Genomic DNA, 13146 nt, shown 5'->3' on the forward strand with positions numbered 1-13146 from the left:
TGATGATGCTCAAGTCACAGGATAAACTTACAGTTTTACTATGTTTATAGTTTACAAAGTACTTCCATATATATAGATGTATTTCAAAGGATCCTCAACACACCCTTCAAGATATGTAAGATGTTACCTCCATTTTTATAGTTTTGGATTCTGGGGCTCACTGAGAGTTTGTCTCGAGAGTAACTGGAGAAGGTGGATTTGAATTCAGGTTTACCACACTGAGTCCATTGTAATTTCCACCATTCCACACAAGAGCTTGGGCCATCTAAGACTTGTATGATGTATCTGCACAATGAGGGAGTAGGCCTAGATGCCTGAAAATAACCATTGCAACTGTAAAATTCTGTTTTCTGAAAAAATAGATGTGTATTTACTTTCAAAATTGAATTTTGTAAATGTATTTTCAAATATCCATCTGGGGACTATGGATATAAAGAGGGACTTACACAGTGAGCCAGCCTTTATAGAGTACATTCTAGTAGTACTGAATTCGACAGATCACCTTTACATATGTGGTGTTTAACATCGATTCAGAGTAGATATGTTTGTAACAATGAGATTCACACTCTCACTACTATTATTGTAAATGGTAAGTATTTAAAGCTATAAACCTAATAGTGCAAAATACAGTCAAGAGATAAAATGGGTACAGGTAGGTTTTTCTGAATCAAAAATTTCAGTCTTGGTAACAGTTCTTTAATTGGAGACAGCACATTGTGCAAAAGCTAAATTGTGGAAAATTATTTGTTTTCCTTATTGTTTTTAATGTCATGTTCCTAGGTGAGAAACAAATAATCTAGCATTTTTTTGAGCACCTGCTATGTGCCAGACACTTTACTATATTTTATCTCATTTTCTCCTTAAGCTTTTGTGAGGCAGATATCATTACCTCATTTACATATTCAGGAAAAAGATGCAGGGAGTTAATTAACTTGCTCAGGATCACACAGCTATTAATGAAAAAACTCATGTTGAAACCCACGTTGGTCTAACTGCAGAGCCTATGCTTGCTCTTCTACAAATGGTGACTCTCAAAATTTTAGTGTGCATAAGGATCATGTAGAGGAGGGTTTGCTAAAAAAATGCTTGCCAGGTCCTACCACCAAAGTGTCTGATTGAGTAGATCTGGAATGGGGCCCAAGAATACACATTCTGACAAGTTCCCAGCTGATACTGATACTGCTAATTCAAGGACCACAGTTTGAGGACCGTTGTCTTACATCATCCTGTCTTCCAAATGCCTCACTGAACTCACATGATACACACATATGTTGCACTGCAAAAATATGATTAGAAACCTCTTCACATTTGAATTTTTTGATTATTTACAAAAATTTTGATTTGTAATAAATCTGCTTACAAATACTGATCTACTTTTGATTTTAGCTATGGATAAGCAATTTAAAGACTACACTATATTATACATTAGTCAATGTTATAATTCATTTCTAAAAACTGATCAATCTACTGAATCTTTTTTAAAACCATGAAACACATTCAGAGTAAAAATACTGTTTAATAATTATTTTAGATATGCTGATGAGGTGATAAATTTTATCCTTAGATAATATATGATGGGATTTTCAAATGACATTTGGATAAGGACATTGTTCTAGGCATTTTGAAGGCATTGCTGAAGGTTAATCTCTAAAAGGAACTTGTAGGCAACTCATGTACACATATTTAACCTGACTCCAAATGCTACTATGCCTTGACTTAGTTTCCATATCTCCTGACTAGAAGAGTATGAAAGTTCAGCTCTATGACCAATCCACTGTAATGGACTTAAGAAATTATGCTGTCCCAAGTCGGCCCACTGCCTTCACATGTTTGTTGAATGAGTGATTATTAATTTAAAAAAAAACCTTCAAGAACATTGCTTCAGCATTTTTCATTCCTGGTTTTCTCATCAACTAATTGAAGTATGAGATTTCTATGGGGTAAAATGATAAGCCTAAGTTTCAGCTCTCTGCCTGGCAATTAATAACAGCAGGAAATCATCTAATTTAAACAAACTTTAAATCTTAGATGACATTTTATTTAAGCCAGGGGACCAGGTAACATTATTTTTAGGTGAAGGGCAAAAGGTGTATTGTTAGTGCTTCTGTTACCTAGAGAGAAAACTACTGCTGTACTGAGGTCATGATTGGCTACAGCAGTTAGACCTGGCCCTCAGCAGGATCCCAAGGTGGAGGGGTTAGACTGTTTTTGCTACAGCCACTGAGGAGTGTGATGGTGAGTTTAGGCTTTTAGATCTATGGCTGAGGCAGGGACATGAATTTTGTGCATCAATATAATTGTTTTGGTCATCTACAGGTCAATTTAAACACTGATTCTTCTGACATTTATGCCTGACTAACTGCATCTTTATATTGCTCAGGCTCTTTTAAAAAGCTAATGTCCTGTAGGAAGGGACCTTTCTAATCTTGTCCAACTCTCTGAGAGTTAAGATTTTGATATCAAGCAATTATTTTTTATCAAGGAATTAAAAAGGAAATAGGTTTGTGCTGTGCTAGAATTTAAACAAACTGGATGCTTACACACCATTCTCCATCTTCCCATTCCTTCATACTCAATTTTATAAAGAAGTATAAATAGAAGCTTTACGTGGAAGGCTTAATTTTATGCATGTCATACCAAATGTTGCAGCTGAAACATTCACTAATCAAACAATCGGATCTCAACTCCTCACCTGCCAAATCATCTCTTCCCTACAAATGAATAGCCTCTGGTGACTTCATTCTGAATGTTCCTGGAGTTTAGGCTGGCAATTCTTATGAAATTTGTTGCAGCTGCAAAAATGTGTCCCAATATGGAAATAAAATCCCTAAAAACCCCTCTGAATCAGCATTAGCTATTTATGTGACACTCTCTCACTAGATACCCATTAAACCTTTGTTGGATGAGGGAGCAAAAAAGTCAGTTCCTAAATATGTATCTGCATTAACACCAAATGGTTTGGGAAACTGGTTATAATTACTAAACTTTTGTTGAATTGACTGGTCATTTTGCCACATGTATTTGATCATTTATGTTTTGTTTTTGCAAAGATTAAGCAGGGATAAGAACACTTCCATGCTTACAGATTGCCTCCCACGTAAATTACCAATTTATGTGACCCTTAAAAAATATGTAGGGAGCAATTTAACATCACTTTAATCACATTTTAAACAGTGCAATAGTTTTTCTAAATTTAAATGAATCGCTTGCATTTGAAGATGATTAATTGATTAGTGTCAAAGGTAAGGAAAATCAGTAGACTATATTTCTATTCTGAAGAGATAATAATCCATTTAATAATGTGCACAGATGTTTCTTTAAAACTATATGTAAGTGTAAGAGTTAGTAAAGAACTAAGAAACTTCCAAAAAATTTTAAATTTTTTGTTCAGAAGGAAAGGATATAATGGATCAGTTCATAATAATTTTAAAACTGTACTTGAATTAAAAAATAAAATTTCTTAACTAGAACTTGACTGATCAGAATCTTAAATTAACTTGTAATTTTTTTCTGCATCCTGATTTTATGAGAGACATATGTCCCCCCTTCAAAAACATTCTGATAGTTGAAGATATTAAAATATATTCCATTGCATGTTCCAATATTTTGGGGTCAATATATTCAGCTCAATCCATATATGCTTGCAATTAATCTTTGATTAGAAAAAGTTTTTGAATAACCAAACAAAACTGAAATTTTATGCTGGTGTGTGAATTTCCTTTCTAGGCAGGTAAATGCACATTGTTTCGCCACAGCTGGGATTAGGAAGATATAGAACAGCAAAGACAGTGAAAACTGGTTTTGCCATGCAGATCCACTGGAATTGCACATTCTTTGAAAACTATTCGAGTTCACTATTTTGATCAAATTCAAGATTGCTCTAAAATATGAATCAGAAGAAAGCTGTGGATATCAGTTTGTGTCAATCACACATTAGCAGTTCTTAAGGAGACCCTCCTCCCCTCCAAAAGAGCAAAATTAGAGAAACTTATTTTTAAACCTTCAAGGAAATATGCCAATGAAAAATATTTTAGATGGTTTGTGAATGAAATCAGTGACAGAATTTTAAGTAGAAAGACCCTTTTGTTCTTATTAATGTTGGCCTATATTCATGTATTGGAAGAAGGCTTCCTACACTGTCTTAAGATTTATAACTCTTAAACGTTGTGTTTGTTTTTTCAGTGTGGAGAAATGAATATAACTATAAATATCTGAATACAGAAGGATATCTGTACTCAAAAGTGACTAAGTTCCCTTTATCCCCCTCAAACTTCCATGACTTGAAGATCATCTGAGTTGCATCCATGAACACTTTTATCTCTTGGTTTCTTGTTTGATTGGAAGGCATTTTCATAACAAAGTACTTGGTTAGTAAAAGCAGTAAATAGGAGTCTCCATGCAAGAGAAATTGGAGTTTCCTAACATGCACATGATTTAAAAAATAAAAATAAAAAATAGAGTGCCTTGAGATGCTGGCAGTTTTTAAACATTTGGAACCAAAAGTTCTTAATTATATTTACATCCTAACTGCTTAATTTTACCTTACAAGCTTCAATTTAGGAAAATATACAGTACTTTTGCATATAATGGTAACTTGTGAGCCCCTGAGTCAAGTAGAGAGGATTTAAATACAAAAAGGAAAACAGCCATTAAAAGCACTTACATTGTATGTAGAGTAAATAGTACAAAACCGTTATTTCCCCGGGAGACCAGGATCAGAAACATGCCTATGAAGACCCAAGATTCCTACAGTGCTTAGGGATGAATTTGGCAAAGAAGCGTGCCTAATTGGATGAAGATAAGTTTTTCTTTGTCGTAGGTGAAGCTCTAAAGAGAGATCACTGTCTTGTTTTAAAAGTGAAGTCAAGTTGTCTTCCGAAGCTGTGTTCAGATGCACCTCACTTGAGAGGGATTCTTTGGATTTAAGTTTAGATTTTTCAAGGTCTAGAAATTCAGGACACTGACAGAAAGAAAAGAAACCATGATTTTACAAATCACATTTACAATCATAAAAAATTACACTTATAAAATATAAATGTGTTTTCTTTTCCCATTAATCTTTATTTGATTAATGGTATTAACCAACATTTTGTTCTTAAAGTAAGTCAAGATATTGAAGGTTGGTTATAATCCTGAATACCCATTCCAAGCACTTTAATTTTACCCCGAAGCCAGGTTAAAAAGATCAGATTTTTTCCCCCACATTATTTCACATTGAGTTTTCCAGATGAGTTTTAATTCAAAATATAAGATAAAACTGGGATGTGAAATGTGGGTCACTTAGTGACTAAGGGGGGATAAGGAAAGAAACAAGGAAGGATGCAAAATCACCAATCCCTAGTCAGACCATGTTATCTAAATCCTCTAAAAATGAAGAAAATTCATGGTTTTATATATTTCCCAGCCATTCAAAACTAAAGATAAATTAATTTCTATCTGCATATTTCAGAAAGATAGCATTATTTTCCTTCTGGCACATTACCTTCTGTTACTAATGTAGTTTCATTTCCCAGGATGTTTTGTACTAAATTCCCAAACACATAAAAAAGTTTTACAAGATTGTTCTGTAAATTCTTATTTAACCCATTGTTCTTGGGACTAATTTGGCTATAATGTTTTAACACTAATCCCCAAGATAAGATTCCAAGACAGACTTCTCAAATTAACATAATTTTTTAGGCCCTCTTAGAACACTTCAGAGGTGGGATAACGGACACTTTATGTTCCTCCTCTTATCTTGTTTATCATCCCAGTGAGAGAAATTTAGTGATCTCTGGGGATGGGTGGGGCACAGATGAGATTACTGCTCTGATTCCTTTGAACCTCAGGTCTAATCTGGCCAGCTGGTATTTCTTTTTCTTTCCTTCCTGAGATCCCACCCATCCTATTGTCACTGTAGCAAGTTATGGATTTTTCTCTGATGTACTTTTTGGACTCAGGGTTATTTATTAGCTTTCAAAGCTCTATAGCACATAAACTTAAGTGGATTGGTTCTGTAAAAAAGATTTTTCTTTAAAGAAAAATCGCCAGAGTTTGAAACCATTCTTCTAGGTCCACTGTTCTCAAACTTTAAAAGAGGTAATAATCAGTGGGGAGCTTGTTTAAAATGCAGATTACAGGGCCCATTTCCAGACATTGTAATTGAGTAGAAACAGAGATGGGAATGTAAATCTGTATTTTTCACAGCACCCGACGTGATTCCGACTCTGGTGGTCACTAGTAACATACTTTGAGAAACACTGTTGGGTGAGCAATTCCTACACTCACTTGTGAGGAAGGACTAAAACTTCGGTCGGTTTTAATGGATGCGACTGGAGGACTGGTTCTCATCAGGCGGATGACGGGTCTCTGATACTCTGTTCCTGCCGTCACCATACTGTAAGCTGGGGGAACCACAGTAGCTTGTTTCTGCAGCAACTGTAAGATGGTCTGGATATCAGCCGTCATTTGGGATTCAAGTCTGCAGGACAGACAGAAGTAGTAAAAGACAGTGCTAAAATAGTCCAGGATTGCAAGAGCATTTGAGAAAATTTCAGCACTACCAACAAACAGAATTATGGCCCTGCTTTAAACAAGAAGGACAGGAGAGGGAGCACAGAGATTCTTTCCTGACTGATCTTCACTTTCTGTCTCACTGATGATTCTCATAAAGACCATTGCTTTGCTGCTCATTTATTAAGGTTTTGACAGAAAAACAGGTAAATGGAATAGACTACATTTTCACTAACCTTTTTATTGATTTCAAAATGTGAAACACTGAGAATGTATTTTTAATTAGTAATTGTCTTCGCTTTTTCATTAGGCTTTACTCAGTTTCTTGTGAACGTTTTATTTACTCTTTAAACAATAGAGTGGTAGCATATTTCTTTCATAATTGCAGCATCCCAGGATAATTTCTTGTTTCAAATTTATATCAACATCATTTTACCTTGCCGCTTTCCTGTTCATATCAAGTACTGTATATTATTCACCACATACTTTCTTTCTTTCTTTTTTCTTTTTCTTTTTCTTTTTTTTTTGTGACCGGTAAGGGGATTGCACCCCTTGGCTTGGTGTCCCGCACCGCACTCAGCCAGTGAGCGCACTGGCCATCCCTATATAGGATCCAAACCCGCAGCGGGAGCGCTACTGCGCTCCCAGCACCGCACTCTCAGCACCGCACTCTACCGAGTGAGCCACGGGGTCGGCCCCATCATATACTTTCTTTAATGCTGTTAAATGCTAAGTTCCTTTACCATGTACAATTCAAGGCCTTTGCTATTTAAGAAGCAGAGCAAACTTAAAAGTTCACTTGCTTCTATGACTTATCTGGCTTGCAAAGTACCAGTCTGACCATTTTTTTCCCCAAAGTTCACAAGTAATCAACTAGCCTGTTCATTTCATTCCCATTTTAAATCAAAATTTAGGGAAAAATAGCAAAATACTATTGGTCAGATTCCCCTTCTTTGCATATAACAGCATTGAATACAGAGGAAATTTTGTGTTCATAAGAACAGAAAACTTGAACCATATGCCTCTTTAGAAAGTTCTTCTGACTTTTCACTTATTTGTGCTTACTGGTTTGTCTCTGAATGAAAAATGCAAAAAGAAGGTAAATCTTACCAAAAATGTTAAAATCATAGCATTAATTTTGCTCAATTAAATACATGGTATATTTGTGAAATTCAGAGTGGACAGAACTTAGCCTTTGATTTGAAAGAGAACAGAATAAACCTGAAAAACATCAAAAAAATCATTTTTTTAATTTTAGTTTTTGATATTAACACTCCAAATCCAAATCTGCCTTCTAAGAATCACAATAACACATTATTTTTACAAGGTTTTCTATAGGTGGTAAATATAGCCACATAGCTTATTGTCTTCCAAACCAATAGCTGTAAGTTATACATGATTATATCTTGCAAATGTCAAAAGTACACACTAAAAAGGGAAAATTGAGTTATCAACTGGTTTCTTTATGTACTTGTTACCTGAAGTCCTGATCTACTTTTTCATGGCACCAGCTAAACTGAGTGGACATTATTTTATTGTTATGCATCAACTTTTCCTTTCATTCTTAAAGGCCCAGCTCAAATTTTATCTGCACCCAAAAATATTGCCTTATTTAACCCGTTTGGAATTACTTTCTCCTCTGAGCCCCCCCCCAAATTCTGCATTCAGACTTCATCATAAATATTTGTGTATAAATCTATCCCATCATTAACAGCATTTAATAGTGAGTGGTTTACACAACGTTTATTACATTGAGTGTAAAAGGATTTGGGGGTGGGAACTGGAATAAAAACATCATCAACAATTGAAATTCAATGCCCAATAGTCAAAATTTATGATGATATTTTTGAGTCCTATAAAATCTTTGTCAAGCAGCTGGAGTCTCTGAGAAAAAGGATCACTTTATCATGGATTCTATTTGAATAGAATAATAGGGAAAAATTTATTGGAAGATGAGGCTTCAGCATCCACACGCCCAGTGATTGCAGCCATCTGCCATGAGTAGGACTCACGCACAAGAACACCATGTACAGGTGAACTGGCTGGCGTGAGGCGAGAACAGAGGCTGTTGGTGTCAACATGACTTAAGAGTATATCCCACGTCTGTCAAGATGACTTAGTTGTTTGTTTCAGGAAAACTTTATAAGACTAAGCAAATAAATACCTTCACTACTTCAGGAAATTTCTACAAATCAACACATTGGAGAGAGTAGTCTGATACCTGAACAAATAACTTCTTAATCAAGGTTTACGTCAAGTTCCTCACCTCACTGTGTCCATCAGTCCTGAAGTATTGTATTATGAACTTTGCCCAGTTCCAATCAGCTTCCTATCTTGAAAGGCCCAGACTTCAAAGTCCTATAAAAATCCTACTTCTCAGTGCCCCTTCTGAGATACCACTGAGACTCTGTCCAAATGACATTCTCTCTTCCTGCAGTAATTTTGAATACTTAGTTTTATTAACTGATTGATATTTTGAGTAGTTTAACAAAGGGGAGCTTTAGTGAGAAGTTTCTTTGCTATGCGTAGGGTTTTATGAGAGTACTTCAAAATGTTCGTGGAAGGATTCCTATTATCTTTTAATTCCATTTTTCCATGAACTTTTTGAAGTCTCTTCATATTTTCATATTTTATGACAGTGGTCTATTGGCTTAATTAGAATGGACTGTTCTTCTGGGACAAAATAATCTGCTTTAATCAGAAGGCATTACAGAGAATTAAAAAAAAAAAAAAAAAAAAGCCAGATTCGTCTTTAAAACAGAAAATAGCCCAGTTTTAGAACTCTATTTTTGTCAGCATAGCTATAAAGCTATGTGAAATGAATATTTTCATTCATTCATTCGAAGATTCACAATGCACCAGGCACATATTAAGTAGAAAGGTTAGGGGAGACCACGCTGAATAAATATGGGATGTGATCTCATAGTGCTGACAGGAGGTGACCACTTAGGAAGGAAAAATGAAGGAAGCGCATAAATCGCTGTAACACTATGAGAAGCACACACTCGATGCCATATAAGAGGCATGCAGATCAATTGCTCTGGGTGTTCTGCAAAGGAGTCCTTACTAACAATTTTTACATTTTATAGGGCCTCCCTACTCAAAGTGTGGTGCTTAGACAAGCAGCATTGGGCATTTCTAGAAGCTTGTAGATTGTGGAATCTCTGCCTATTCTCAGACCTACTACTGATTTAGAATCTGCATTTTAACAAAATTCCCTGGTGATTTGAATACACATTAAAGTTTGAGAAGCACTGTTGTAGGAGCAGGTGTTAGTGATTTACCTAAATATATGTATCTGCAGGCATAATATATAAATATAAAAGCAAATTTTTTAAATGTCAACCTTTAACCCTACATATAGTTTAACTGTCCATGAAAGCAAAAAAGAAGTAGCAGCAAGTACCATTCATGATATTTGTTTTTATTGCGTTGTGTACTAAATATGTGTATTTTGATGAGATAAATTATGTAGAAACTCACAGTTCTACATTTGAACAAATGCCAAAGCCAAACAGGGTAAGACTAACTCTGGAAAGTGTCCCAGGATTCTCACCCTGCAAAGTAGAAGCCTGAATTGAGCTGCCCTGTTCAAACTTGTTTTCTATACTTTTGCCTTCTAAAGTGGCGGTGTAGTGGATTGAATTATGTCCCTCCAAAACTCACTGAAGCTTGAATTGTGTCCCCCAAGTTTCATGCATTAGAAACTTAGCCTCCACTGTGACTGTTAAGAGGGTGGGAAATCCTATTATGGTAATTGAAGATGGAGCCTAGAAGAGGTGATTAGATTGTAGGACCATGCAGTAGTGAATGGATTAAAAATGGTGGTCAGGGATATGTTCTGAGGGCTTTAAAAGAAGAGGAGAGTCTGTTTCTCCTGCTTTCTCTGCTCTCTGCTTCCACCATCTTGCCATGTGATACCCCTGGGCTACTGTTGCCACCACCAGATGGACTTTGGACTTCCCAGCCTCAGAAACTAAGCAATAAGTTTTGTTTTTCTTTGTAAATCACCTAGTTTCCAGTATTTCGTTATAAGCAACAAAAATGGACTAATACAGGTGGAAAGAGATTGTCGGAGATGTCAGTACTACATAAATGTAGTATTTAGGATTTTAAATCCAAAATAGGTTAAGCTGAGTTAGGCAATAATGTATGTGAAAATATCAGAGATAATTAGAAAAATAATTAGTCAAAGGAGTGGTAACAATGGTAGCAATTCAAAACCTCTTCAGAAAGCACATACAGAGGCTGGGGACATGTCACAAGAGATTTATAATTGCACTTTGGCTGTGGAAAAGTTTCATATAGTAATAATATACTATGTAATAAAATAGCAATAACAATTTTTATTACTAATGGGTGGATGCAAACCAAATTAGTCCTAGACATGTGCTCTTAGAAATTTACACTTTTAGCCCCAGGACATATCAATAACAAATGTTTTCAGTAATCTTTGACTTATTCTAGGAGCAATGATTGGTACCCATGACAGGGCAACAAGAGTTCACTGAAATCCTCATTTTGGTCCTGAAGAAAGGTCCAAATCAGAAAATACATGTAAAGTGGGAAAGTACACTCACATGAACACCAGTAGTAGAAGTGAAATTCATTGTTAATCAGATTTTACTTAGCTGCAAGCACATCTTCCATTTTGGATAGTGTATATGGTCTCCATGTATATTATTTAAGTCCTTACAACACTGCTGGTAGGTATGAGTCAAAGCAGGAAACTGAGGCTAGGGAAGTTTCAATGATGACCCAGTCATCTTGTAAACAATTAAACAGCTGAGTTAAGATTTTTACCTAGGCTAACCAACTGCAAGTACAGTACTATGCTAGTATTGTGCTAAAGAAATCACAGCTGTCCCTGTCATTCATCCATTCATTCATTTACTCACTTTTTCAACAACAAAGGTCAAAGACAAAATGTGTAAGAAATACTAAGCATAGGCAATAAGGAAACAAGAAGTGTATGTGGTACAGGCAAAACTCATAGATGTGTTAAGCGCAGGTGAGTAAGCAAGCAGCTTGGTAGACATGGACAGAATTCATAAGATATATTAAATACACATGGCATGCTAGTAACCTGCAAGGCATACCAAAGATAGAATAGAAATATGATGTAACAGACAAGAGTGTTGCTTATACGTAGAGATAGAAGGAACAAATTGTCCTCATATCACCTCTGGGTGGACAACTGTCACCCCTAAATTTGGTCATCCATTGGTGGCACCCAGTATAGTCTCATTCTGGCTCCACATGTCTTTATCTACAAAAGACCAATAAAGCACATGGCTGTTGAGCAACGTAATTGGAGAGCCTCAGCTGTGGCCCTGTAGGCTAGGCCTTGCATCTCTGTGACAGAGCAATTGTGTGCCATTGGCAGAAGAGATTTTTTTTTTTTTGTCTGAGGAGCTTTGTGCAAACCTCGACTCTGGTCCTTTTTCACCACAGTATGGACAAGGAAGGTTGATGCAGCAGATGAATGAATACTGTGTAAACAGGATTCAAGTAGTGGTTGTTTTATCATTGTTGTGCTTGTTTGAAATGTGTTAATTACCTCATCTGGCTTCGCTCATCTCTCATTGTGTGTTTTAAATTGATTTAATAAATCCTGTGATTTCAGAATTTTAATTTAGTTCATATGGTTTTCTATCTGTGACCACTGCGATACCTTGCCTGGTGGTGTATACTTGAGGGCTACCATTGGATCAAGACAAAATTCCCAAGTAAAACACAATAAAGCAAATACACATACTCACATATTTTTTCTGAATCTTTTTGACCAATTTAAATTTAAAGACACCACACAGATACGGGTGAAGGAGTTACCCCTCTCTAAAACCAAAACTTATTCTCATATTAAATGGTCTAAATCAAAGGGGAAGGGAAAAGGAAGAGGACCTGGGCTTCGATTCTGTGGGATTTTCAATTTAATCACATTTTTGAGAAGTTGACTAAATAACTAAATATTTAAATCACTTTGTGGATATAGGTACTTTCAAAATGCCATAACACATAACTAAATTACCAAGAACAACCGAAAAGCATGAAAGGAGGATTAAAAGAGGAAGGGAATTAGTGAACAAGTTAAACACAAATTATTTTGAGGGGAAAATAAAGGAGTTTTCTAAGGTAGCCAGTGCTGTTGATATACTAATTGTATGACAAGTAAAGAAATAATAGGAATAGGATTTATGCTGCCAGAAGTAAGCAGTGTTCTAAATAAATGTTTCTTGCAACAAAAATTAATAATTCTGTCAACTTGTAGTCTTATTTTATATAAGTATATAAGGAAAACGTGGGATTATGGCAAGAGGAATGTGCTATTTATGAGGAGTCATGCTAGACCCGTGTAAGGGCTTGGGCCATGTTCTCCTTTAGTTCACCACTGCTTATACCTGTTCAGTTGCTCTTGAAGCAAATCTAATCTTTGCTCCACTTCCCCATAGGTGAGGTCACTTTCGGTTTCAGAGATCCCCCAGGCAGCTGGCTGCAGTGCTGAGGGGCTAGACTCTTCAGGCTGAGTCCGGGCGTTTTCTCGATCCCAGCTTCGCAGGTCAGTGATATCTGTAGAAAATAGCAAGATAGATGTCACCTTCCTTGGGTGCCCCTTTTTATCAATGACACATAGGAGGGTGCTTCAAAAAGTTC

At 36.0% G+C, this 13146-nt stretch overlaps 1 protein-coding gene across 1 annotated transcript in view; it reads right to left on the reverse strand.

Moving 5' to 3' along the window:
- Window positions 1–4693: 4693 nt before the first annotated feature.
- Window positions 4694–13146, reverse strand: part of KCNH7 (potassium voltage-gated channel subfamily H member 7) — a 491077-nt gene continuing 482624 nt past the window's right edge. The window contains exons 14-16 of the mRNA XM_063105048.1: window positions 12894–13062; window positions 6268–6460; window positions 4694–4960 (exon numbers count right to left, since the gene is read on the reverse strand). Coding sequence (XP_062961118.1) covers window positions 4694–4960; window positions 6268–6460; window positions 12894–13062 — 629 coding nt within the window. The remainder of the gene's footprint in view (window positions 4961–6267; window positions 6461–12893; window positions 13063–13146) is intronic.

Source organism: Cynocephalus volans, chromosome 1 (assembly GCF_027409185.1).
Source record: "Cynocephalus volans isolate mCynVol1 chromosome 1, mCynVol1.pri, whole genome shotgun sequence".
Taxonomy (NCBI): Eukaryota; Metazoa; Chordata; class Mammalia; order Dermoptera; family Cynocephalidae; genus Cynocephalus; species Cynocephalus volans.